This window comes from Coffea arabica, chromosome 5e (genome assembly GCF_036785885.1).
Source record: "Coffea arabica cultivar ET-39 chromosome 5e, Coffea Arabica ET-39 HiFi, whole genome shotgun sequence".
Classification (NCBI taxonomy): domain Eukaryota; kingdom Viridiplantae; phylum Streptophyta; class Magnoliopsida; order Gentianales; family Rubiaceae; genus Coffea; species Coffea arabica.
This window is the reverse complement of record NC_092318.1, coordinates 53185623-53211420: the sequence shown is the minus strand read 5'-3', so window position 1 is coordinate 53211420 and position 25798 is coordinate 53185623. Positions and strand designations below refer to the sequence as shown.

Genomic DNA, 25798 nt, shown 5'->3' with positions numbered 1-25798 from the left:
AAATATATAATTTTTAATTTTTATTCTTTTAATTTATAAAATGACATATATACCCTTTCATATCAAATTCAAGCGGCCTACTCAAATATTAAATGGTTCGAACTTACGCGAATCATTAATTAATCGAATAAATTTTTAATTCAAATTTGATTGATTTACGAAAATTAATGAGCCTGATTCGAGGTTTATCAAGTCCAACTAAACTGAGAGTTTTCAAGTTGCTCGTTTTATTTAATAGCCCTATGCCCCAGTAACTTCAACCTCGTTAACGTACGAAACCAAACATCCTCCCTAGTCAGCAGTCAGTAGTCCCTACCTGCATGCGAAGTTGCAACACTGCCATTGGAAGGGAGGACAAGTGGACAGGACAACTGGAGGGTGGAATAGCAAAACGGTACCAGGTGGCCCCCGCTAACGGGGCAAGCTGCAATGCAGATCATTATTTCCGTACTGATATACGACGTCGCTTTTCGTTTTTCGTTTTTGTATTTTTTTAAAGATCTTTTCAAGACTGAAGTCTGAAAACTGGTGAAATGGAACCTTTGCAGGCTTTGCTTGCTTACTCCGCCGCGATCACCAGCCACCCATAGAAAGAGAACCTAAAAAACATCTCTCATCCTCCTCTGTTCATCAATCGCAGTCGCAAAGAAAGAGAAAACAGACCCAACCAAACAAAAAAACAAAAACTGAAAAATCATAGAGCTTTTCCAATGGAAGGAACTGGGCAGCGGCTCAGCCGGTTTTATTCCAGATACGGATTAGGCCCAGCTCCATCTGCTCCAGTCTTCACCGGCCCTGTCCGAAAATGGAAGAGGAAGTGGGTTCCTTCAGAGCCCAACAAGGACAATGCCGTCGCCGGCAAGCGTGGCCACCAGCACCAGGAGCAGGACGCACCTAGCCTCCTCCTCTGCCGCTGGACCCCGCTAAACAGCTCCGGTGAGTCGTCGGAGCCCTCTAAGCGCAAGTTCCGCTACACCCCGGTATGGCCCATTTCTCACCCTCTTTACTTCTTATTTTTTATGTTTTGAAGCTTATTTCCTTCTTTTCTCTGGGTTGATCAATGTTTCTAGTGGTTCTGGCCTTCTGATGGTTAGGCATGGTTTTGAAATGGGATTATTATACCGTCTCTTAACTCTCTGTTACTTCGGAATCGCTTAGTTTAACCTAGGGGACAAGGGAAGCCAAAAGCCCAGCCAGAAGGAGAGATGGGAAAAAGAAAAGTCTCTTGGTGTAAGTTTTCAACGTGCGAAAACAGGAAACCATTTCTTCAGTTTTTTTTTTCTTTTCCCCTTCATCAAATTAATGTCTCCTCACCTGATCGTTTTGAAAAAGTTTTGAGCTTGTGATTGACATCTCATTGAAGATGTTGATGCTTATAAGCGAGGAAAATTGCGAGGCAAAGCAGTGCAAGAAGAATTTGATGTGAACCAAAAAAAACTTGGAAAGGAAAGCAGAATTTAGGCCTATTACTATCTACATTGATCCATATTCTGTGACCTTTAACCTTTTAGGTTATTGCGTTCGAAGAAAAGAAGAAAGAAGCTGTCGAAAGGCTGGACGATGATGCTGCAAGAATTGAAAAGAACCAATCTAGAGCAGATGTGATAATGACTATTGATATGCCCTTTGAGAAGCCGCACTTTAATGATAATTTCGTGGAAGAAATGAAGGTGACTCATTTTAAAATCTGCTTTCTGTTTTGTTTCTTAGCTCATAACCCTCAGGTCTCTGTTACAGATTTTGTTGACCCTCCATACATTTAGATCATTGTCTGTCTGTCTGTATTCTGTCAACTGAAGACAGAAGAAGCTGCATTTTCCTACATTTGCATTTGATGAAGGACTTGTATATCAGCATTACCATATACTTGAATAACTGCCTTATGAGACCCAAGTATCCTCGCACATGAGGGGCAAAATGATCAAGAAGGAAGTAAAAATTTAGTACAAGAACGCGTATTCTCTACGGTAGAATTTAGACCTGATTCTATAATAGTGGAGAGTATCATTTTGTGTAAAAGGTATACATTTGACACTGCTGAATGGTAGAAAAAACATGTCAAGACTGATATCAGTCCCTAATAACGCGCCTTTCGAGATTGATCACTTTCCAGAGGTAGCTGCTATGACTTTCATCGTGATCTCCCCTTCTCTGATGCAGGAACCTGGTGAGGACCACGCATATTTTGAGAATTTGGATTTGCAGCTTTGACTTAAAGAAGCCATTATGACGGAGTAATTGGGAGAGCAGTTTACTGTATGAGAAGATCTGAGCACTTTAGATGGCCTTTTTCGAAAGTTAATTTCACTTGCATTGAGGACTATGAACTGAGAGAGAGTATGCATCACCTCGAAGCCCCTCCCTCTTGTAATTATGCTCCACTTAAACCTTCTGCTATTAAGCTCCATGTTTGGCATGTGTACTGCTGGGTCGGTTTCAGGGAAAATCAGCAGTAAATATCTCTAAGTTTTCTACACCCCTTGTTTCCAAACATCCATGGATGTGCTTTGTGCACCACTAGGCGGAGTCCTCTCGTACTCATCAATAGAAGAGAATGGGTCAGAAATCAATATCACCGCCTAGTCCTAGACTGACTCGGGCAATGCCCTGTCTCGGCTAATTAAGCATACGGGCCAACGGATTTATATTGTCTTTCTAATTTTTTTCCCCCACTTTTTAGCCGTGACAACCTTTGTCGGCGACAACGATTTCAGAGGGACTTCGAGCGAACCCTGATGCTAATCCCGCTGTCCCGTTTACCATTGTGAGTTCCCTCCTCGTGTATTTGTTTGACTCAGACTATTGATATATCAGAAGTTACCTTAATAGTAATCATTGAATTAAAGATACTTGCCAGTGTTGAATTTGAACCCTCAGTACCCATTGCCCAGGCAAAGTTTGCTCGCCGATAAATAGCTCCGCCATCAACGATCCATCGAGTTGACGGGAAAAAGCAACTAGGAGCAAAAATGTTTATCCCTCTAATCAAAATTCCTGTTACAAAACTTCCGAAAAAAAAAAAAATCCCGTCACAGAGCTTAAGATTTAGACACTGCTGCTCCTAGTGGCGCCATCTCTGCAACGTCACAATAAATGAAAGCTGAAAACAGGAAAGAAATTACGATCTATCCCCTAAAATGGAAAAGATTAGATTGAGCTTATAGGACTGGAACCCCATGGCATTGATCTTCTTCAGACAAGCTCAAGGACTATGCATGCAGTAAGCTATACATTTTGATCAGGTTTCGGAGCTTTGTTCTGCATCGTTTTCCACAGCCCGTGTCACACCAACTTCTGCTGGCCGAATGACCCGGTCATGTAACTTGTATCCGGCCTGCACGATCAAATACAGATATAACATCCTTCACTCCTTCAGGAAGCGTGCGACATAAGTAGTTAAGATAAAACGGGAACCTACGGAAGTAAACATCACTCCAATGATACTTCTGCTTCCTAGTCTAATAATAATAGCTGCTGTAATACTAATTGACCAAAATAAATTTCCAAAACGAAACAAATATGTAGAGGGTTAAATGCACTCATGATGTCAGGCACCATATGACAATAACTTGTTCATCTGTCTAAACGAACATTCATATCTATATCTAAATTGAGAATTCTTCAAATCAGACCAAAATTGTCAAACTTCCCCTCCTGCAGTTCATGAAACCATATTAAATTCATGGAAGGGGCAAAATTGATATATAAAAGTTACCTTCAAAACAACTGCAACAGTGTTGGGAGGCTTGGAAGGATCTGGTACTTGAAAAACGGCATTATGCCTATGTGGATCAAATTCTTCATCTACCGGATCATATTTTTGCAATCCATATTTTTTGAATACCTGAAAGTGATAATTAATCGATATATTTTTAACTGATAAGGCAATGAGGTTAACACACTATAGACCATGTGATATGGTAATCATTCACTACTCCAATCCATAACATACTATGGTGACGTAAGAGGGAAACTACATGTACATTGCTTAGGGCAAGAAAATCAGACCTCAGCCAGCTGTTTTTCAGTCATTTCAACACCTTGCAGAAGTGTTTTTAGAAGTGGCACAGCTCCAACAGCATCTTTGGATGCATCAATCTTCAAGAAATTGTCTTTCACAGCCAAAGAAGCCCTACTAAGATTATCCGCAACGTCCAATAAGTTCTTGGCAAAATCCTATGACAATACCCAAATAAACAGAATCAGTACTTCTACATACAAAAACTGTACTTCAAGAATTCTACACAATGTCTACACAGCTTGGCTGGTTTCCCAGCTTGAAGAATTTTTTTGGGACTTCCTAGTCTTGCATTATTATTTGTTTTTTTGCAGAAAAGCGATCCATCTGAGTGGAGCTAAAAATTAATGTGCTATGGCTAGTCATACAGGATGTTTTGACATAATTTTTCAGCATACATAAGAAAGGGTGTTTTTTTTTTTTTTGGGGAGGGGGGGGGGATTTGAAACAGGTTTGCTGTGCATAAGATAACACTGATGCATGTGAGATAAACTAAATATCGTTGTTATAAACCTGAACGGCAAATTTTTTCAGGTTTTCTGCATCACGTTTTGTCCTATCCATGGAATTTTGCATGTCAGCATAAGTACGAAGAGCTTTATCTTGCAATTTCTGCAACTCTTCGTGCTTGATCTTCAATTGTTCTTCCTTCTCCGCCACAAGTTTCACGAGGTCATCCCGCGAGAGATCACCCTCTGAATCTGAATCTGAATTAGAAAATGAAAACCATTTAGTTTTTCTTCTCCTTCTTTTGACAGATTGTGATGTGATAGAGTTAGGCTCCACATTAGAACCTGATACATCTTTTTCGTCCTTAACTTGAGAATCCGTAGAAGCTGATGCTTCAGTTTTATCATGAACTTCTGTTTCTGTACTTGTTCCTGCAGCAGCAGCATCACTTCCATTTTCTGCTCCGGGTTGTGCTGTATCCTTCTCATTATGTTGCGGGGAAGCAGATGATGAAAAACCAAACAGTTGAAATGGAGATCCATTCAGAAAGGAGCGATGTAATAAAGCCACTTGTCCTGAAACCACCTGGAGCAAGAAAATAAGCTGCATTATTGCTTTTTTCTCGTAATAAACTCCCTACTTAAAAAACACAAAATAGAACCCTTCTAAGTGGAATTCATCCAATTTAAACCAATTATTAGACTTCAACCAAAAAAGTATAATCAAGTAACAAAACTTCAGGTAACAGTTTTACACCAATAGATAATTAAGAACAACTGTTGATTAGTGCATGAATTTACCAGAACAAGACAACGTCACTGCAAAAGTGATTGCCAAACTTTGGTAACTTAAAAGCTTACATTTTCAGGGAGAGTTTAATCTAAGCAAAGGTTGAAAAACAATAAACAAGTCAAACAATTACACTAAAAAAATTCCAAACTAAACAAAACAAGAACATTACGAATCTCAAAAATTGAACATTTACAACAAAAGAACTGAAAAATCCTATCCATATTCAAACGAATCATAAAAATTTAATCTTTAGCAAAAGAAACAACAGCAAGACATATAAAAGATCAAATAAAATCATCCAAAACAATTGAGAGAGTCAAACATCAGGAAAGAGAATAACAAATGGTCAAATTAACTAACATAACCGCTTAAACCCTAGCAAAACCCTTTTCACTAAAACCCGTAAAAACGTAAACCAATGTCAAAATTGGATCAGAAGAAGACCTTATTTCGGGGTTCGACAAGGGAGTGGTATTGACTGGAGCGAATGGGGATAAATGGTTGCTCTTGGCGAGCCAAGAGAAGCAACGAGTTGCGGCACTGAGTCACCATGGTTCGAGATGAACGAGCTGCAATTCTACTCACCAACATGACTGAAAGTTGGGATTCTCGGGCAAAATTCGGGATGAAATAGTTAAGATTATAAAAGGCTAAAGCTGTAAGGAGGAAGATGATGGAGAAGGCCTTGAGAAAACAGGGATAGAAAAGCAAGGAGAAGAGGCGTGCTTGGGGAGAAAGAAAAGGTTAGGATGGAAGGTTGGAGAGAAGGAAGTTATTATTGAATGACAAAAATAACCTCATTTCTATTGCACTTGAATTATTTTTTTTGAAATATTGTGTGATTATTATGTGGTAAAATCTTTTACAAAACCAAATACTCCTGTAAGTAAAACACGTTAAATAATTCTTAAGATTCTCCTCACTAAAATTGAAGAAAAAAAGAAAAAGAGAGTATACTTGAGATTTCGTGAAAAATATTTATTAAAATAGTTATATTTATATTCTTTTTTTTGTAAGAAATATTCGTTCTCTCTTAAGAGTATATAACTAATAAAAAGCAGTCTAATTGATAAAATTCTTTATTAAAAAGAGGTAACGGATTTGGATCATTAAATGAGAAAATAAAAAATTATTGTCAATCCTCTCTAATAAAAAATGTGAGTGATAATATGATATCATGTACCAAGTTGTAACTAGTTGGACTAAAGTTAATATATAGTCTTTCTGTAGGCATACTGGGAATTAAAAGGAATAATCAACAGAGTAAAATTTAAAAAAAAAAAAAAGGGAAAAAATATCCTATCTTGCCTTGGAGAATTTTCGAATGGTTGACACGATTCACGGGGGTAGAAACGTCCAGTTGTTGGAGTTCTAGGAAGAGGTTGGATTAGAAGCATCGAGAAGCTTGTAACTTGTGGTGACGTGATTGGGCCAAAGGCGTTACAAAGTTCATAAGCGTACCACCGATGTAAATGTGGGCTGGCGCCAATTTTAGCACGTCCCATAGAGTTTGTTTGGACAAAGATAATTTGGTTTGTAAAATTTATTTTCACAAATTTCAATCACCTTTTTATCTTTCCAATCACCTTTTTATCTCATATACATCATATCACAAAAAGTGCTACAGTAAATATCTCAAATAAATCATCCAAATAAACTCTTATCCGCCCCCCTTGGTTAGCTCGGGTGGCCTGTGTAGCCTCTTTAGGTGAGACAGGTCTGGGGTTCGACCCTGAGCTCGAGCAACCGGGGTAATTTTCTGAGGATCGGTGGGGCCCACTCTCCTCGGGGTTGGGGGATTAGTCGGGTGCAGGCTCGGATACCCCCAACTGAAAAAAAAAAAAAAAAAAACTCTTATCCAAACAAACTCAATTGTGTTGCGCCGATTAGATTGCTACTTTTTAGGAATTTTTTTGTTAATATCTTTTTTATATTTTTTAAATTATTTTTTTATTTTACATACATCACATTTTAAAAAATACTATAACACAATATCACATTTTAAAATGTACCAAAAACATTCTAAAAAATGCAATCCAAAGAATCTCAAATCTCAAAGTCTTCTTGAAATTATTAGAAAAGAGATGGATGATTTGCTGGCACGCTCGAGCAAAAATGCATAGTTTTCGACTTTTTATAGGAAGAAATGGTAAATTTACTCAGTTAAGTTCTGGAGTAGTTTAGCACAGGAGAAAATTTTGTGAACCAGTTTTGCTCCAGTCTCTTAGATATAGGTAAATTGGTACACCATCTTTTTAAAGCTAACACATATTATTCGGTGAATTTTTAAAATTTCTGTTGTTACTACATTGTTAACAAATAGATGTCAAGGTCTAAAGGATCACCAAGGATATTAGTAATTAGGTAAATCATGAGGCTTCAGTCACAAATCCTCCACCTTCCTCTTTCCTTGTGTAAGGTTTAGGATCTTTTCATTATTTAATGAAAAAAAAAAAAAAAGATTAGAAGAAAAAAGGGTCAAATTGATACCGGTGTTTTCCAACCCATATGGAATTTTTTCAGAAATCATTCAAAATCCAAAAGAATTTGGTAGGAGTTCAATGGCTTGTTTTGTTCTCTGATTTTCGTGATACGTTATATTATGTGCAGTTTCAGTACATGCTCATTCACTATCAAAACCCAAGTTATTTTAGATTTTCACGTTCAAATTCGCCATATTTTCAGGTGCAGCAAGAGTCTTCAGCATCTATAGTGAGGCCTTTGACTGTTTATAATGTTTAGCAGTGATTTGACATTAAATTGAATGTATCTTTTGGGTTTTGACACTGTGGAAGGAAGAGAGCTGACCGCAAATTGTCATCGCATTCATGCAAACCCCATACAATCACTTAGTAACGTCAAATTAACAGATCAGAGCAGAGCATATGAAGCAAGCAATGGAGAAAATTTTTCTAGCACCTTGTGTGTAGACATAAACCACAAGTACACGCTTCAAATCAATGAAGTAGCTCAATCAAACAAGCAATCCTGAACCTGATGACAAGAACGCAATAAAATCCCGAAACAAAAATATAATATGTTATCAAATCGGGGGTCAGTAATGGAAGAAGATTGTAGTATATCAGAATGGAGGTTGTCTAACATAGTAAAAGCCTGTCCAGCCATAATATTGGTACCCATAACCTTCATCGTGATGATGACGGTCCCCATGATAATCGTGATGATGACATTGGAACCCACAGTGTTGATGAGCATACATGTCCTCCTCTTGATGAGGCGTCGCAAAGTGAAATTGGTCATCACCATCATCAGAATTCAAGCAATGATCTTTATGGACAAACACTTGCTCTTCCTCCGCATCAGATTCAGACTCAGAGTCGGTACTGTCAGGAAATGTTACGGTATATTCTTGATCAGGACACAAGCACCCGTCAGGCACCTTCGATAATTCATCAGCACCAGAGTCGGAGTCGGAGTCAGGAAACGTTACAATATAGTCCAACACATGACTCTCTTTCTCCTCCTCCTCCTGCTCCTCGTCTTTGGTGTCGTCGGCACCACTAGAATCTGTTGAGTATTGAATGGGAAGTGGACAGAAAACTGGTGGTACACTCTTTGGTGAATGAATTGCAGCCGGTGTATGATCAGCATGATCACTTTCGCTAGGAGAAGAGACGGAAACACGAGGGGTGGGCTCGCCACAAAGATGAGGATTAGAGGTTCTGTCGATTTTGAAAATTTTGCCGAAGTTGCAAGCCATCATAAATTGGTGTATTTTGGCTCCTACGTTGGCCATCAGATCCTTCAAGGCCTTCTTTGGATGCAAAAGGGTTTTTGTCGATCTAAGAAACGACATATTTGGTGACCACAGAGAAGGTGAATATCTATTGAATGGGGCGGAAACGGTAATAACGTAAATTTGGTATGATATCGTTTACATATACAACATATTCGGACTCCAGCCATCTTTTGGTATGTTCTCAATACAAAATATTGAGAAGCAATATTTTTTGGTATGTTCTTACGCTTACGCAGTGGAAGAGTGGAATACCATCAATTATGAGAAGGCAAATCTTGGTAAATTTTGTGTCTTTGTTAAGATTTCTCTTGTTTCCTTTTACGCCATGTATCTGAGAAAAAGGAAATGTACTTGAAAACGCTGAGTTTAGTAACAGTATCTGGGTAGGAACTATATTAGTTTTGTAAATGGAATTATATATTATTTTTGTAAGAATGCCAAGAAAATCAAAAGACAATACGATCTGAATAATTATTCATGTCACTGCAAATTTCACACTAGCTCGCCTATTCGAAGTGTACAGCGTCCTAGTTTTCCGCATAAATCATGCCGTCAGAAGAAGTTGAACGTATGGGCGGCCAATCATCAGCAATATTCTTCTGATTTCTCTTACCCAAAAAAAGCTGCTGTTATTTGATAGCAGATATATGCATATCAATCATATGGATTCCGGAAATTCTTAAGAAGTTCTGGGATATCGTATCCAAGCATATCATCAACAGATTGTACTCCCTCCGTCCCACTTTGATAGTCCTGTTTTTCTTTTTCATCTGTCCCAAATTGTAGTCCACTTTCCAATTGAAGAATGTAATTGTATTTTAATTTTCCTAAAATATCCTTATTCAATGTAAGTTGTTGTTACTATAAACCTACCCCATTTAATGAGAGTTGATTCTTTTTTTATCATCAATTCAAGTTCCCATAAAGTTGTACTCTAATTAATATGAGGGTATTTTAGAAAAATAGCTACCTAAATTGATTGTTCCAACAAAGTTAACTACTTTTTCTTAAACTATGTGAAAAAAAAATCAGGACTATCAAAGTGGGACGGAGGGAGTATCATTTTAGGCTTCAATTTCTCGAACTTATCAATGCTATAACCACTCGGGCCTCCCGAAAGTGTTCAACCTTCGGAAAATCCCCCGCTGGCAGATGGAACTCCCTCTGAACCTGTTAGCAAACAAGAAATAAACATAATTGTGATATTTCTCTGTACAATTGTGATATTTCTCTGGTCCAATGAGAGCACCTGTGAAAATAACGCATAAAATGATCAGAAAGGTCCTATCTTCTGAGGAGATGTTAGAGTAGATACGCAGACTCCGCATGAAGGTCTAAATACCTGGATAACTCGTTTTGAGCAGATGTTTAATGAATGTTGTTTTCCCAGTTGAGTATTGACCCAAAAACCATCACCATGGGCTTAGCATCAAAATCGCTATTTGTCTAGGGAAAGGAACAATCCAGTCAACTATGATTTCAGTTAATTAAGACAATGGAATCACAACCATATCCAATCCCTCAAGTGAAGAACAAAGCAGATGCATGACTCACCAACAAAGGGGAAACAAAATCATTGAAACGATATGTTGCTTCCAATGGCTTCAGTTTTTGGACGTACAACTTCTTCAATCCATCAATAATTGATGTAACAGAGCTTAGAGACACCTGACAGGACACAAAGCAAAAGCAAAGCTCATTATAGGACCCAAAACAGTAAGTAAAGTGTGTTTACAAACAAATGGTCATTTGTTAATGATGCAAATTTAATCATCAAGAGACAAGTTCTTGCACATTAAGAAGTGCTCTTTGTGGAATAGTGTTCAAGTCCTACTAGCATACTAGTTGATGTACTACGGTACATATCAAACTTTTTCGTCATCTTGTCATGCACTAGAGTCCTATGGCAGCTTCGATAATGTCCTCAGAAGATATATCAAATCTTCCAGTCTGACCTCTCTACAGCCCCAAATCCATTCTGTTTATCATCTCGTTGCATCACATTACTTTGAAACATAATAGAGAGTATTGTAAAACAGTTTACCCAACACTAGAAATAAAAGTCTATAAAGAGAACAGAAAATGCAAAGAATTAAATAACATGGATTGTGTAAACTGTATCGATGCAAAAAGTATAGGAAAAAGTGCAATATTTCATCCTTTAGAGACAAAGTAATTGTTACAATGCACCTTCTTTGCAGACTTTGACGAAGAAAACCAATTAGCAGATGGTGAAGACTGCAACTGAGGAATGCCTGGATTGCAGAACAGATATGAACTTTACGAACTCAGGTCTCTAAACAAGGAAAAGAGGGAAGAAACACAAAATATGTAGCTAGATCAATAACAGTCTCACCATTTTGTTCTAGTTCACTTTTCGGTGTATGCTTTTTCTTCTGCATAAATGCAATAACAAAGGGAGAATTATCAGTGAATGATCCAAGAAATTTGCAAAAAGAATTAGGTAGGACATTGGTATACTCACAGCTAGTAGCGCATCCAACCCTTCCATTGCTGGAGGTTTCAGACTTTCAAAGTCAACTGCAACAATTATAATTTGCTAAAATAGTAAGGCTAACATATGAAAAGATACAGTAGATTCCAAGATAGACAGGACCAGAAAGCATCAGGCATAAATTCAGAAATTAATTACAAATCAAGCATTAGTATAATGCTCACTCTAGGATGTTCATCCTGTGTAGATTTTGCCAAGATAGTATGAGATCTTTAATGTTCAAAAGACAACAATGTAAACAAAATATCTCTCATTTTAAAATATGTTGCTTATCCAAAGAAACGTCTGCCATTAAGAAAATAAAGACTTCTACACCATCACATAAATCATAATCCAAAGTTTACCTGGTCAATCCTTCTTTCACACTGGATGAATCTTTGAGCTAGAAAAGACACTCAATAAAATGATGTACAAAGTTTAAGCAGGAGCATACTCACCTCCCCCTCCCCCACTTGATTTTGCAGTTTATAGTTTTCCATATTGTTTCTTCTCTTCATCATCCTTACTCTATTTGTTTCAAATATAGAAGACCGTCTACATTACAGCTAATTGCCTGAAATTTGTAGGACATGTAATTCAGGTTTCTGTTAACGCTATCTCAAAATGCCTTCTGAATTTGTTGCCCTAATACAGGATTTGAAGACACAGCAACAGCATGTTGCGGGACTGGAACTTTTGAGATGCATTACTCATGTGACAGGTATAACCCTTTCAGATGCAGAGATGCAACCAAATATGCATTCTGGGATTCTTTTCATGCCACAGAGAAAACGAATGGCATAATAGCACATCATGCCATAAAGAATTCTCTTGCACTGTTTGCTACAGAAAATGTTTTAATGTGTTCAATTATTGAAAAATTTGACTAATTTGTCAAACTATTGAATCAGTTAAATTTTCTGACCTTTTCTCGTGAGGTTTCTTTCAAGAAAAAAAAAAAAGGAAAAATTTTCCCTCTAAGCAGTTAATGATACACCTGATGCAAAGAATCTAGAGAGAGAAAAAACAAATAACACCTGAACGCAATGCTTTCTCTGTATAGCCATACAATGAAAAGTTAAAAACTAAAAACCAGAGTAAAAGAGAGTTCATTATCATTGTAATGGGATTTTTCTCATGACGGCAGCAATAACCAATAATATATGTAGAGCTGATATCCATGTATGTCATATTACTAACTACAACATTTGAGAAAAATTCTAAAGGCAGCGATGGAAAGGATAACCTGCCAACTCGCCACTAACAGAAATAATTCCTTGACCATCTGACTATTACATAAACTTTGTGTTTTCATCCGATCTATAGAAAGGAATGCGAAAGCAAGAGTTGGTGTCAGCCATCTTTGACTTGCAAACGTGAAGATCATTTCTGCTGCTTCGGGAAATGCAGCTTAATCAGCATAGGAAGTTCAGCAAGATCGACTTGGCCTTTACCCAACAGAATTTGCTTCAATTTAGCATCACAATTGACCAGATTCTTGTTATTTGGATCCTAAAGAAAACCAATAGAAAAGCAAAGGTTAACTAATATTAAAAAAAAAAAAAAAAAAAAAGATACACCCAAAGTATCAAAACTACTGGCACTCGAGTATTTCTCCTGACCATTCGTAATTCAACCTTGCATCACAACGGCTTTACCATGCTGTTTCAAAAATTTTCCAGACATAAATGTGAATAGCGAAGGAATGGCATTGAGCAATAAATCTCAAACCTGGAGTTTGTTCTCCTTGATGTACGACCAAACACGCGTAAAGCACCCCAAACGCGAGGTCTGCGACTGACCCAAGAATTCTCTGAGCGTTGAGGGCAGGTTTACAAGGTCGATCAAGTCAGCAAGTTGTTTTGGGTTGTCGGTAATGACCTTTTTCATCCTCTGAGGCAGCATTTTCCTTCCCACTGCAACCTACAAAATGCGGTAATCATGTCAAGGTTCTTGATTTAATCATATAATACGTGCCGTTTCATTATCATGGTACATTACAGCAAAATCCCACGACTTTGATGGCACGTTGAACCAAAAAACTGGCAATTACGTTTACATATCCCAACCAGAAAGCTCCATTTCAACAACTTCAAGAAAAGGTAAGCCACTGACCATTTCTTGAACCTTTGTACGTAAAATCCAACAAGGTGCTAATACAGGTACGAATTTTGGTACAAGTGTTTGATAAGCAAGGTGTTTACAGTAGTTACACAGGGTTCAACATTCTCAGGGGAATTTCAACAAGCACTTCATAAACATAACAAGCATAGTGCCAGTAACAACGCCTCCATGAATAGCTAAACAAATTAGTCTTGTTTATGAATTTTGACCCCAAATAGATTAATGATCACTGATTCATGTAAATTATTCTTATGATGCTTGACCTGTGCATTTTTACCTGCTGATTTGAGGTACAACTTTTTTGTACGACGTCGTCAGCGAGAAGTTGCGTGAGGAATGCCACTGAGATTGAGCTTGAGCTTGAGCTTGAGCGTCTTCTGCTGCCAAATAGGGGTTTCCGCTGCGGGCCTTGGTTTCGAATCAATAATTAATTAGTTCTCGAGGGTCCTAATTAAACTCTTATACTGATAAGAGTACTAATTTTTACCTTATTCACCTAATCCAATTCTCCCAACATAACTACTCATACCTACTTAAAGTATTGTAATAATTATCCACAATCGCTTTAAGTATCATAACAATTAAATTATTGTAACCTTATAAATCAAAGTTCTTTAGAAAAATAATATGAATATAATTTATGTAAAAAAAAAAAAAGCAAAATCATACAAAATTAATTCATTTTAAATATTTTAAATTGCACACACATTAAATGTGCCCTTACACCAGTACCAATAAAAGAGCATCAAAATCCCTTCAAATGCAACAAAGTTTTTAGTGTAGTCTATATCTCTTTCATTAATACAAATTGTCATTTATCATATATTATGATAATTTATACCTTTTTTAAAAGATACCTAATTGCCTTAAGAAAAAAAAAAAAAGTAGTAGAAGACACCTCACGACCTAAGTCCACACTCAACAAGTGCTCGGACTTGGGTGTATAATGTTCATTATTTAGCTATCATCCATGATGGCGTGATAAGATAAAATGATATCCACCATTAAACTTGAAATTTTATAAAAACTGACGAAGCACATCACAAGGCACCAGTGGTCTAGTGGTAGAATAGAACCCTGCCACGGTACAGACCCGGGTTCGATTCCCGGCTGGTGCATTCCAGGGGTTGCCGTGACGAAATCAGTGCCTTCTGTGGTGTTGGGTCGCCACGATCGTCTGCCCACTCGGACGAAGCTAGCGCACATCTGAGCTCTCCTTTTTGCTGACCACTGAGGTTTCTAAAAATTTCACTGAGCTCCCTCAAAATTTAAAAAATTACAATACCTCTCTTTATTTGATAGTTTTGGTAATAAAACCTTAAAATAATATTGACATGGTTAAATTTTTAAGCGAATATTCATAGTGTAATGAGTTTTAATTTATTTTTCTTTATAATTATAAGATTATCTAATACAATTATAAGAAAAAGATACCAAATTTTTCATGTCCATACCTACTATTTGATAAACAAATATAATAATAATTTATCATTATGATAGGACATTTTTATGGTATTTTATTCTAGATTTAGATTTATAAGATAAAAAATAAAATGTTAAAATAATTCATTCAGAATTTATGAAATTTTCAAGTAGTGAGATTATCATAATTTAATAGTGATTTTAGGTCGTTTTCTTTTGATTTATTGTTAATTTTAATATAAAAATAGAAAATAAAGATCAACAAAAACATTGGATTACAGATAAATTAACTCATCAAAAAAATCACTAATTTGACATTTGGATACAATAAAAATTAAAGGTAATATTGGTAGTTATACAGTTTTATTGGCAAAATATTAAAAAAAGGAATAAGAAGGATAAAGAATGAAAAAAATAATTTTAAAAGTCATTCTAAGTATAAGCATATAAACAAGAAAATTTCATTAAAATAGTTAAGAGTAGTGTTGTCATTTTGAATGATATGGGAGGCATGTGTAATTTTTAAAACCTTGATAGAGCTAAATGAAATTATTAAAAATCTCAAGGGAGGTTTCTAAAATTATCCCTAAAATAAAATGATATCCACCGTCATCTTGACATCTATTAAAAAGGCGATGTACACCACAAGGCACCAGTGGTCTAGTGGTAGAATAGTACCCTGCCACGGTACAGACCCGGGTTCGATTCCCGGCTGGTGCATTCCTGGGGTTGCCATGACGAAAGCAGTGCCTTCTGTGGTGGGTCGCCACGATCGTCTGACCACTCTGACGAAACTAGCGCACATCTGAGCTCTCCCTTTTGCTGCTGACAACCACGCTTTTTCATTCTTTGCAGTTGCCCTACTTTTTCCTCTTTGCCTTTTTGCTGAACTAACTACCACGCTTTTTCTTTCTTTGCACTTGCCCTCTTTTCCTAATTCCTGCATGGCAGGCAATTATAATTTACTCTTCCAAAAGCTTGGTAGAAAATTTTGTGTGTATTTCTACATACCTTCAAATTTATTGAAACCTCTGATTTGTTGAAGGGATAATTTCGAAAACCTCCACTGAAATTTCTAACAATGGCAGAGAGCTCCTCTCAAGTTTATTAAATTGCATTTACCTCCCTTGCTTTTATTATTCATGTAACAATATAGATCCAAAAGACTATTGCTTTTCACAAAAATCCTAAACTACCTTTTTTTGTTAAAAAAATGAAACAAAAAGAGTTTTGCCAAATGCCTTTTTCTATATTTCCACCAAATCCACTGTACTAGCAAACAAGCTAATTTCAAATCTAAACCCAAGTAATTCCATCGTCACAATCATAAAATTGCTTCTCCCAAAGCATAAGCATGCATCCAACCTTGAAGGTTCGTTCCATCTTTCAAAAATATTCTTACCATATGGTATTATGGAATAGTCAAACTCACAATCAATTACTCTTATGTTTGCATGATTTTCAACATAGAATGCCATGACTTGGTTCCATACAAGTGGCTCAACTCCAACTACGTGAGTCACATTATGGTTTTGAAGAAAATCCTTAGAGAAGATTTAGGCGTGGATGGGATTAATTAAGTTTAAGAAAAGGAAAGGCATGATTATGACTATGGAGATTTTCAAGAAATTCATTTTCCCAAAAATCAAAATACTATTCACAACTAATCACACCCCAAACTTCAAATCCAATGCCCACACCATCTCAAAACAAAATTACCTAACCTACCATCAAATCCCTAAACATGTTAACATCTTAAATATAGAGAAGAAGCTCTACCTCTATCGTAAAACTATAACCAACAATTGCAAAGCATAAAATGAAATCCAAATGCAGTTATTAACATCGAAAAAAAAGTATTATGGACGGATGATAAACAAATTACCAAATTTACCAACTTTGGTTCCCCTTCCTCTTTTGCCCAACGCCTGCATTATTTGTTCCATTATTATTGTGAGCCTCTTTATCTCCTTTTATTTTGACCATAAAATTAAATTTTACTTTAACCATTAAATTTGATCCTTCAACTGAACTTGTAATTTAGCTAATCCAAAGGAAGACAAGAAGAATGGGGATATATAGTAGACTTTAGAGGGATCACTTGTGATATGATTGGAGGAAGTTATAAGCAATGGTTGGTAGGATTTTGAGAGCGAGTTATAGAATGAGAACGGAGTGATAATTAGTGAAAGGAAATAGTTGTTGGTTGTAACTTGTAAATAGGATTAGTCGAAGAGGTATGATTTCTTTTTCATTTTTTTAATCTCATTTCATTATACTATCTATTAAGTGAAGGTCATTATAATCATTTTATTATAACAAGAGAGGTCAGTGTAATTTGTAAAACCAAATAAGAGCTCAATAAAATTGGTACAAACCTCAAAGGAGGTTTGTGAAATTATCCATGTATTGAAAGGCGTTTACGAAATTACTTTCTTTCAAATTGGACCTTGTTGGAACAACACGAATCCTTTTGAAGATAAAAAAACTTGCCTTGTTGGAGTAAAGCTTCCGCAACAGTTTAAATCATAAAAAAATGATCTACAACGAACCTATATTCATCTAATATTTGCAAAATGATAATGTGTAAATAGATAATTTGCATTTTATAGGTGGCATTCTTGCACTACAAGATCTGATTACAAAGATTTTGTACCAAACAAAACTAGTGATTGCAGTATGAAGTTATCAAACAAAATAATACTAGTGATTCTTTATTTTGATTAAGGGGAGATTCCAAATCTTAGAAGGAATAAGAGAAAAAAGGAAAAAATTAAAAATTCTTACGATTGCGTAACCCTACCAATTAAATTGGGTATTAAGCACTAGTGATTTGACATTAATTGAATGCGTCTTTTGGGCTTTGACACCGTGGAGGGGAGACACGCAGCATTAACTTCTTACCTTTTGAGCTGACCGCAAATTGTCATCGCATTCATGCAAACCCCATACAATCACTTAGTAACATCAAATTAACAGATCAGAGCAGAGCATATGAAGCAAGCAATAGAGAAAAATATTCTAGCACTTTGTGTGTAGACATAAACCACAAGTACACGCTTCAAATCAATGAAGTAGCTCAATCAAACAAGCAATCCTGAACCTGATGACAAGAACGCAATAAAAACCAGAGGGCAAAACCCGAAACAAAAATATAAAATGTTATCAAATCGGGGGTAAGTAATGGAAGAAGATTGTAGTATATCAGAATGGAGGTTGTCTAACATAGTAAAAGCCTGTCCAGCCATAATAACCTTCATCGTGATGATGACGGTCCCCATGATAATCGTGATGATGACATTGGAACCCACAGTGTTGATGAGCATACATGTCCTCCTCTTGATGAGGCGTCACAAAGTGAAATTGGTCATCACCATCATCAGAATTCAAGCAATGATCTTTATGGACAAACACTTGCTCTTCCTCCGCATCAGATTCAGACTCAGAGTCGGTACTGTCAGGATATGTTACGGTATATTCTTGATCAGGACACAAGCACCCTTCAGGCACCTTCGATAATTCATCAGCACCAGAGTCGGAGTCGGAGTCAGGAAACGTTACAATATAGTCCAACACATGACTCTCTTTCTCCTCCTCCTCCTCCTCCTCCTGCTCCTCGTCTTCCTCTTCCTCTACATCTTCCTCCTCGTCTTTGGTGTCGTCGGCACCACTAGAATCTGTTGAGTATTGAATGGGAAGTGGACAGAGAACTGGTGGTACACTCTTTGGTGAATGAATTGCAGCCGGTGTATGATCAGCATGATCACTTTCGCTAGGAGAAGAGACGGAAACACGAGGGGTGGGCTCGCCACAAAGATGAGGATTAGAGGTTCTGTCGATTTTGAAAATTTTGCCGAAGTTGCATGCCATCATAAATTGGTGTATTTTGGCTCCAACGTTGGCCATCAGATCCTTCAAGGCCTTCTTTGGATGCAAAAGGGTTTTTGTCGATCTAAGAAACGACATAGTTGGTGGCCACAGAGAAGGTGAATATCTATTGAATAGGGCGGAAACGGTAATAACGTAAATTTGGTATGATATCGTTTACATATACAACATATTCGGACTCCAGCCATCTTTTGGTATGTTCTCAATACAAAATATTGAGAAGCAATATTTTTTGGTATGTTCTTACGCTCGCGCAGTGGAAGAGTGGAATACCATCAATTATGAGAAGGCAAATCTTGGTAAATTTTGTATCTTTGTTAAGATTTCTCTTGTTTCCTTTTACGCCATGTATCTGAGAAAAAGGAAATGTACTTGAAAACGCTGAGTTTAGTAACAGTCTCTGGGTAGGAACTATATTAGTTTTGTAAATGGAATTATATATTATTTTTGTAAGAATGCCAAGAAAATCAAAAGACAATACAATCTGAATAATTATTCATGTCACTGCTAATTTCACACTAGCTCGCCTAATCGAAGTGTACAGCGTCGTAGTTTTCCGCATAAATCATGTTTATGCGTCAGAAGAAGTTGAACGTATGGGCGGCCAATCTAGCAAATCATCAGCAATATTCTTCTGATTTCTCTTACCCAAAAAAACTGCTGTAATTTGATAGCAGATGTATGCATATCAATCATATGGATTCCGGAAATTCTTGAGAAGTTCTGGGATATCGTATCCAAGCATATCATCAACAGATTGTATCATTTTAGGCTTCAATTTCTCGAACTTATCAATGCTATATCCACTCAGGACCTCCCGAAAGTGTTCAACATTCGGAAAATCCCCCGCTGGCAGATGGAACTCCCTCTGAACCTGTTAGCAAACGAGAAATAAACATAATTGTGATATTTCTCTGCAGACATCTAAATGCACTTTAGAAAGAGAACAACCTTTCCGAATTCCACTTCCAGGTTATCAACGAGTCTCTGCTGCGTTTTTGCCTTGCCCATCATGGCAGGCATCTCCTTTTTTAGATGACTGATGATATAAGCATGAATCTTGGCAGCCCTAGCACGCTTTACAAATTCATTTATCTGCACAAAAAAAAAATTCAGGGAAACTTATCAACCCAAGAAGTTAAACTCCCCGACAAGCCAAATTAGTTCATCTGAAAGCAAGCAAAGCATTCACGTAAGCAGAACTGGTCAACTTACTCTACGATCACAAGCCTTTTTGGGTATATTCTTCAGATCTGCAAGGAGGTCATCTTGTTCTTTCTCAAAAAGCTCTTTTCCAATAGGACCAGTGGCGACCTCATTGATAGGCTTGTCATTGAAAGAACTGTGCCAAAGCAAGGCAGTCATAAAATTGCGTGCAACATGGAGAACTGATGGGATGAAAAGGAAAATCTATGATAATCGTACAGCAGTACACACAGAAATCATTCCCAAGTCCTCATGTCGGTCGGAAACACTAATCTCATCAAAAAATAGTTGAAGATATGACGAGCATGGTGAGGCTAAGAGAATTCCATGTCTACTAATTAACATAAACACAAAGTGGAGATGATGCAGTAACGTGCTTTGGCACTAAAGTTATTCCAAATTATTTATTTATCTGCCTTGGGCCTTATGTACAAACAGAAGAGTGAGAAGGACAATAAAACTTTATTGAAGCCAAATGGTAGACATTCTTGTGGGCTTCAAAACGTTCTTGTACTGCCATAGGGTGACTGTGCTTATCATCAAAATGAGCAGCAGTTATTAGATTAGTCGCTTAAATGAGTTAATGATGAGCAGCAGTTACAAGATATAGTCACTTAAATGACTAAATGGTCAAAGCTGAATATCATATCCTATTAGCAATCCCTATATTGAACATGACTCAGATTTGAAGGGCTCAAGATATAAATACATACTCACTCTAATATTCCGTGAAGAATAAAATCTTTCCTAGTCTCACAACATGCGATGCGTGCTAAGCACATACAATGAACAAAGACGCAAGTATAGACCATACCCAATATAGACCCGAGTAACCTCAGGAGTGTTCAGAACTTTGCCAAGAGACCACATTAGAGCTCCGTAAACTCGCATAAGCTACAATTCAGGGAGAAGGGAGGCAAGTATATCAGAAGACTAGAACTATATTTTGATATTTGGCACAGTGTTGGATGATGAAATTGATTCTACCTACTTACTTGTTGAGTATCAACTTGATCAGCCTTATTCAAGACTACCCGAATCTTATCATCATGACCTCGTAGAGATGCAATTACACGTTTGAATTCATCACTTATATCAAGTTTGTGAGGATCAAACAAAAGCAAAATGAGGTCACATTTTGCAGCGAACCACGATATGACGCCAGTAAAGTCATAACTTCTCTGTGTTCGTTGCTTTTCTCCTGATAAAACTCCGGGAGTGTCCACAAATGTAATATGCTCCAACAGCTTATAAAGTTCAAATGAACAGTGAGTTTGAAAACCATTTCAGGAGATTCTGCTAGTTTTTTGCAGGGAGGGGGGGGGGGGGAAGGGGGAATAAGTAGCCACTTACTGGGTGTGGCATTTGAGAGCACTCAAATTTTGACAAAAAGGAAGTTCCGAAAGTAGTCAGACCACTGAATGGCATATCTGCTTGTACAGCAATGGTGTTCCCTGGAATACTTCTTTCATCAGGTCCATTCTGTAGAAAACACAATAAAGCAATAAGCCCAAGAATAAAAGTAAACAAATTTCCAATTACTTTCCTTATGCCTAATGTGGAGTTGGAATTCTGGAATAAGAAATCTTGAAATCTAATATTTGAAACTTTGTGGGGTTATACTGGTAAGGCAAATATTTACTTTTTTTTCATCCACTGAATAATGATTTGGATACAGATGAACTATTAAAGAAAATTGAAAAATAATTGAGTGGCAAAAATACCATAACAACAACAAATCTGTCTGTTGTAGGCTCTGGTCCAATGTGAGCACCTGTGAAAATAACGCATAAAATGATCAGAAAGGTCCTATCTTCTAAGGAGATATTAGAGTAGATACGCAGACTCCGCATGAAGATCTAAATACCTGGATAACTCGTTTTGAGCAGATGTTTAATGAATGTTGTTTTCCCAGTTGAGTATTGACCCAACAACATCACCATGGGCTTAGCATCAAAATCGCTATTTGTCTAGGGAAAGGAACAATCCAGTCAACTATGATTTCAGTTAATTAAGACAATGGAATCACAACCATATCCAAATCCCTCAAGTGAAGAACAAAGCAGATGCACATGACTCACCAACAAAGGGGAAACAAAATCATTGAAACGATATGTTGCTTCCAATGGCTTCAGTTTTTGGACGTACAACTTCTTCAATCCATCAACAATTGATGTAACAGAGCTTAGAGACACCTGACAGGACACAAAGCAAAAGCAAAGCTCATTATAGGACCCAAAACAATAAGTAAAGTGTGTTTACATGATGCAAATTTAATCATCAATAGACAAGTTCTTGCACATTAAGAAGTGCTCTTTGTGGAATAGTGTTCAAGTCCTACTAGCATACTAGTTGATGTACTACGGTCCATATCAAACTTTTTTGTCATCTTGTCATGTACTAGAGTCCTATGGCAGCTTCGATAATGTCCACAGAAGATATATCAAATCTTCCAGTCTGACCTCTCTACAGCCCCAAATCCGTTCTGTTTATCATCTTGCTGCATCACATTACTTTGATACATAATAGAGAGTATTGTAAAACAGTTTACCCAACACTAGAAATAAGAGTCTATAAAGGGAACAGAAAATGCAAAGAATTAAATAACATGGATTGTGTAAAATGTATCAATGCAAAAAGTATAGGAAAAAGTGCGATATTTCATCCTTTAGAGACAAAGTAGTTGTTACAATGCACCTTCTTTGCAGACTTTGACGAAGAAAACCAATTAGCAGATGGTGAAGACTGCAACTGAGGAATGCCTGAATTGCAGAACAAATATGAACTTTACAAACTCAGGTCTCTAAACAAGGAAAAGAGGAAAGAAACACAAAATATGTAGCTAGATCAATAACAGTCTCACCATTTTGTTCTAGCTCACTTTTCGGTGTATGCTTTTTCTTCTGCATAAATGCAATAACAAAGTGAGAATTATCAGTGAACGATCCAAGAAATTTGCAAAAAGAATTAGGTAGGACATTGGTATACTCACAGCTAGTAGCGCATCCAACCCATCCATTGCTGGAGGTTTCAGACTTTCAAAGTCAACTGTAACAATTATAATTTGCTAAAATAGTAAGGCTAACATATGAAAAGGATACAGTAGATTCCAAGACAGACAGACCAGAAAGCATCAATATGCTTATCACTCCTCTGGACCACATTATTCCCAAACAAAGAGAACGAAGGTGAAACCATACTGCTACTTACCTTCAGCGTATATGATATCACTAGTTAATGCATGCCCCGCTTGTGCCAAAGAAACTAACTAGAAATTAAGATACAAGAGAAAATTAGCATCTTTTCCGATACTGGAGCTAAGCCAAATATAAATGAGGGAGAGAAGATATCAGAACCTGAACTGCCGTAATAAACTCTTTAAAACCAAGAAAACCTTGTCGTTTAGAATCTGCAATAGCCCAAACCTTGTGGAAGACAAGGAAAATAATAAAAAAAAAAAATCACCAAAAGATACATAAACGGCATAAATTTGTAGGAGGCTAATATTTACATGACTTAATTAGAAATGCTAGTAAGCTGAGAAATATACACGTACGAGCATCCATGCTGGTAATATGGTTTCAACAACACAAGCAACCACAATATGCAGTCATATAAAGCCGAAGCAGTGTCGATGAGAGACATTTATTACGGAATACTATCATATTACCATAAAAATCTTTTATTAAACCAAAAGAATTAAATAAACAAATAAGTGAGATTAAACTTGAACAAAAAGGAAAACAAGAGAGGAGACAATGCTGAATACGTAGCTAGGAACAAAACCTGTTTAAGATCATGGCGAGGTAAATTTGAGAGGGCAAAGAATTTGGTGGCATCAGCTCCTGTAAGTCGCCCATCTCCATCTGAAATTTGAAGAAAATTTACAAAAAATCAAAATTTATCAAATAGAAAGAGTTCAAAAATTGAATAATTTTGAAACAAAAAGGATAATGTGTAAGAGAGGGGGGAGATTTGGGGAAGAAAAAGAGACCTGAATCAGCAAAAGCGAACCAGTCCTGATAGATCTTCTGGTTTTCTTTGGAGCATCGGCTGATTGGAGCGGAATCAATTTCCATGACTCGATTCCGCTTTCCAAATGATTAAACGTTCTCTGAAGCGAATGCACCAGCCCCCCGCGGCTTTAATTTAGGAGTTCGTTGGTTTTTAAGCAACAGGATTTGAAGAAAGATTAGTGCCATCGCTTCCGTTAGGCGGAAAGGAGAGAGCCATTTTGCGGACGCGAGGCAATTAAATTTAACTTTCGACGTCGTCGTTTTAGGTGTTCAATTTCTTTTTCTTTTTTTTTTGGCATCTGATTTATTATTATTGAAAATACCCTTCTCCATGTCCCTATGATTTGTCTCCTTAATGACTAAGGTGTGCTTTTAATATGGAAACAACAAAAAGCTATAAACTCCTTGAACATTAAAAATAATAATAATAATAACAAAAATTGGCATAGTTGCACATGTTTTCCAAAGAGTTTATGCTAACAGAGGCCACATTATGAAAGGCAATAACGAATTAGAAAAGCACACTAGTAAGTTTTCACAACCATGACATAAGTATTTAAATTTAGTCTTTGCATGTGGTAGAACAAATTCTATTAATATCGAACTATTAATATTCACTCAAATAATTATTATCGCTAAACTATCCCATTGAGAATTGTTACTCATTGAATGTATTGTTCATTTTGAGTGTGTCTTGCATATTTGATTATTTGGAAAGAATTTTTTGTTGTATCATAAATACATTTTTTATAATTTTTTTTATTATACTTTTATCCAGTACAAATTACATCAAAGAAAGAAAGTGCTAATATGATTACTAAATAAAATTTAAATAATTTTCTACCCAAATACACTCGACTATTAATCTTTTTTGCGTCTCTTAACTTTATCCTGTCATTAGTTTTTTTTTTTCCCCTTGGTACACATCCAATTTTCATATATTATTCTCGCGTTAAGAGTGCTTTGTTTCTTTATTGTAAGCAAAGCCATGGAAGTAGGCAGCGATCTTGACTTGGGTTTTTAGAACTTGTGAATAAACATTTGTGTATATCCATATTGTGGTTTTGCCTCCGATCACTTTGTTATTATTGTGATTTTTTTAAATTCATATGAGTGTATCGCACACTCCGTATGATTCAACGATAGTTCAGCTCTTCGTCGATTCCGTTGATCCAACTGTATTATCCCTTAAAATATATTAGAGTAGAAATATAAATAAAAATATGGTAGAAAAAAAAAATTTTGTTTAGCTTTCAAGCTCCCGAGATTTGCGAGGCAAACTGCACAAATGACAAAACGGAACACGCACACACGCATTTCCAATTCCAGCATGGACACGTCAGAGTGAAGGTCACATTTCGACCGTGGAGACGTTGACTGAAGTTTTTTTTTTTCCTTTGAGAGTACAATCGTTTACTCCTATATCATCATTAGTGCTCATCAAAGGAGCGTCTCAAATTTCTTAATGCCTCCATCCCATGTCCCCACTGGGGAAGATATTTTTCTTTGGTGTAAATACCAAAAAATAGACTCATATTACTTTACCATCATAAAAATAATCCCAGCTGGACATTACCAAGAAAAGTGGTGACGGGAGCCGTACTTATCCAAATTTCTTTTCTTAAAAA

General features: G+C 36.7%; 5 protein-coding genes and 2 non-coding genes across 8 annotated transcripts; 3 read left to right on the top strand and 4 right to left on the bottom strand.

Annotated features, from left to right (window-relative positions):
* The first annotated feature begins 507 nt into the window (after positions 1–507).
* Positions 508–2476, top strand: LOC113743196 (uncharacterized). The gene is made up of 3 exons (XM_027271152.2): positions 508–980; positions 1512–1670; positions 2161–2476. The coding sequence occupies exons 1-3, from the start codon at positions 711–713 to the stop codon at positions 2209–2211; spliced, it is 480 nt and encodes a 159-aa protein (XP_027126953.1). The 5' UTR covers positions 508–710; the 3' UTR covers positions 2212–2476.
* Positions 2477–2859: 383 nt separating this feature from the next.
* Positions 2860–6018, bottom strand: LOC113743195 (grpE protein homolog 2, mitochondrial-like). Of its 2 annotated transcripts, XM_027271151.2 has the most exons (6): positions 5705–6015; positions 4813–5053; positions 4532–4725; positions 4009–4176; positions 3716–3844; positions 2860–3334 (listed from the first exon to the last, which is right to left on the bottom strand). In XM_027271151.2, exons 1-6 carry the CDS (start codon positions 5849–5851, stop codon positions 3239–3241), a joined length of 975 nt encoding a protein of 324 aa, XP_027126952.1. In that variant the 5' UTR covers positions 5852–6015; the 3' UTR covers positions 2860–3238. The 2 variants fall into 2 exon arrangements, with proteins under 2 accessions (XP_027126952.1, XP_027126951.1); XM_027271150.2 differs by having other exon boundaries at positions 4532–5053; positions 5705–6018.
* Positions 6019–9415: 3397 nt separating this feature from the next.
* On the bottom strand, positions 9416–12491 carry LOC113743642 (EH domain-containing protein 1-like). Its single transcript, XM_027271689.2, has 6 exons — positions 11506–12491; positions 11377–11416; positions 11211–11275; positions 10575–10688; positions 10363–10466; positions 9416–10269 (listed from the first exon to the last, which is right to left on the bottom strand). Exons 1-5 carry the CDS (start codon positions 11530–11532, stop codon positions 10389–10391), a joined length of 324 nt encoding a protein of 107 aa, XP_027127490.1. The 5' UTR covers positions 11533–12491; the 3' UTR covers positions 9416–10269; positions 10363–10388.
* Positions 12492–12612: 121 nt separating this feature from the next.
* Positions 12613–14209, bottom strand: LOC113743643 (upstream activation factor subunit UAF30-like). Its single transcript, XM_027271690.2, has 3 exons — positions 13916–14209; positions 13246–13437; positions 12613–13026 (listed from the first exon to the last, which is right to left on the bottom strand). The coding sequence occupies exons 2-3, from the start codon at positions 13417–13419 to the stop codon at positions 12898–12900; spliced, it is 303 nt and encodes a 100-aa protein (XP_027127491.2). The 5' UTR covers positions 13420–13437; positions 13916–14209; the 3' UTR covers positions 12613–12897.
* Positions 14210–14685: 476 nt separating this feature from the next.
* Positions 14686–14756, top strand: TRNAG-GCC (transfer RNA glycine (anticodon GCC)). The gene has a single exon. It is a non-coding gene; the product is annotated as a tRNA-Gly (tRNA).
* A 953-nt stretch (positions 14757–15709) lies between these two features.
* On the top strand, positions 15710–15780 carry TRNAG-GCC (transfer RNA glycine (anticodon GCC)). Its single transcript has one exon. It is a non-coding gene; the product is annotated as a tRNA-Gly (tRNA).
* A 3588-nt stretch (positions 15781–19368) lies between these two features.
* Positions 19369–24365, bottom strand: LOC113690549 (EH domain-containing protein 1). Its single transcript, XM_027208509.2, has 16 exons — positions 24149–24365; positions 23941–24020; positions 23511–23579; positions 23365–23422; positions 23147–23202; positions 23018–23057; positions 22852–22916; positions 22236–22349; positions 22022–22124; positions 21879–21928; positions 21508–21636; positions 21150–21401; positions 20969–21048; positions 20164–20290; positions 19900–20043; positions 19369–19822 (listed from the first exon to the last, which is right to left on the bottom strand). The coding sequence occupies exons 1-16, from the start codon at positions 24231–24233 to the stop codon at positions 19637–19639; spliced, it is 1638 nt and encodes a 545-aa protein (XP_027064310.2). The 5' UTR covers positions 24234–24365; the 3' UTR covers positions 19369–19636.
* Between the last annotated feature and the right edge of the window lie 1433 nt (positions 24366–25798).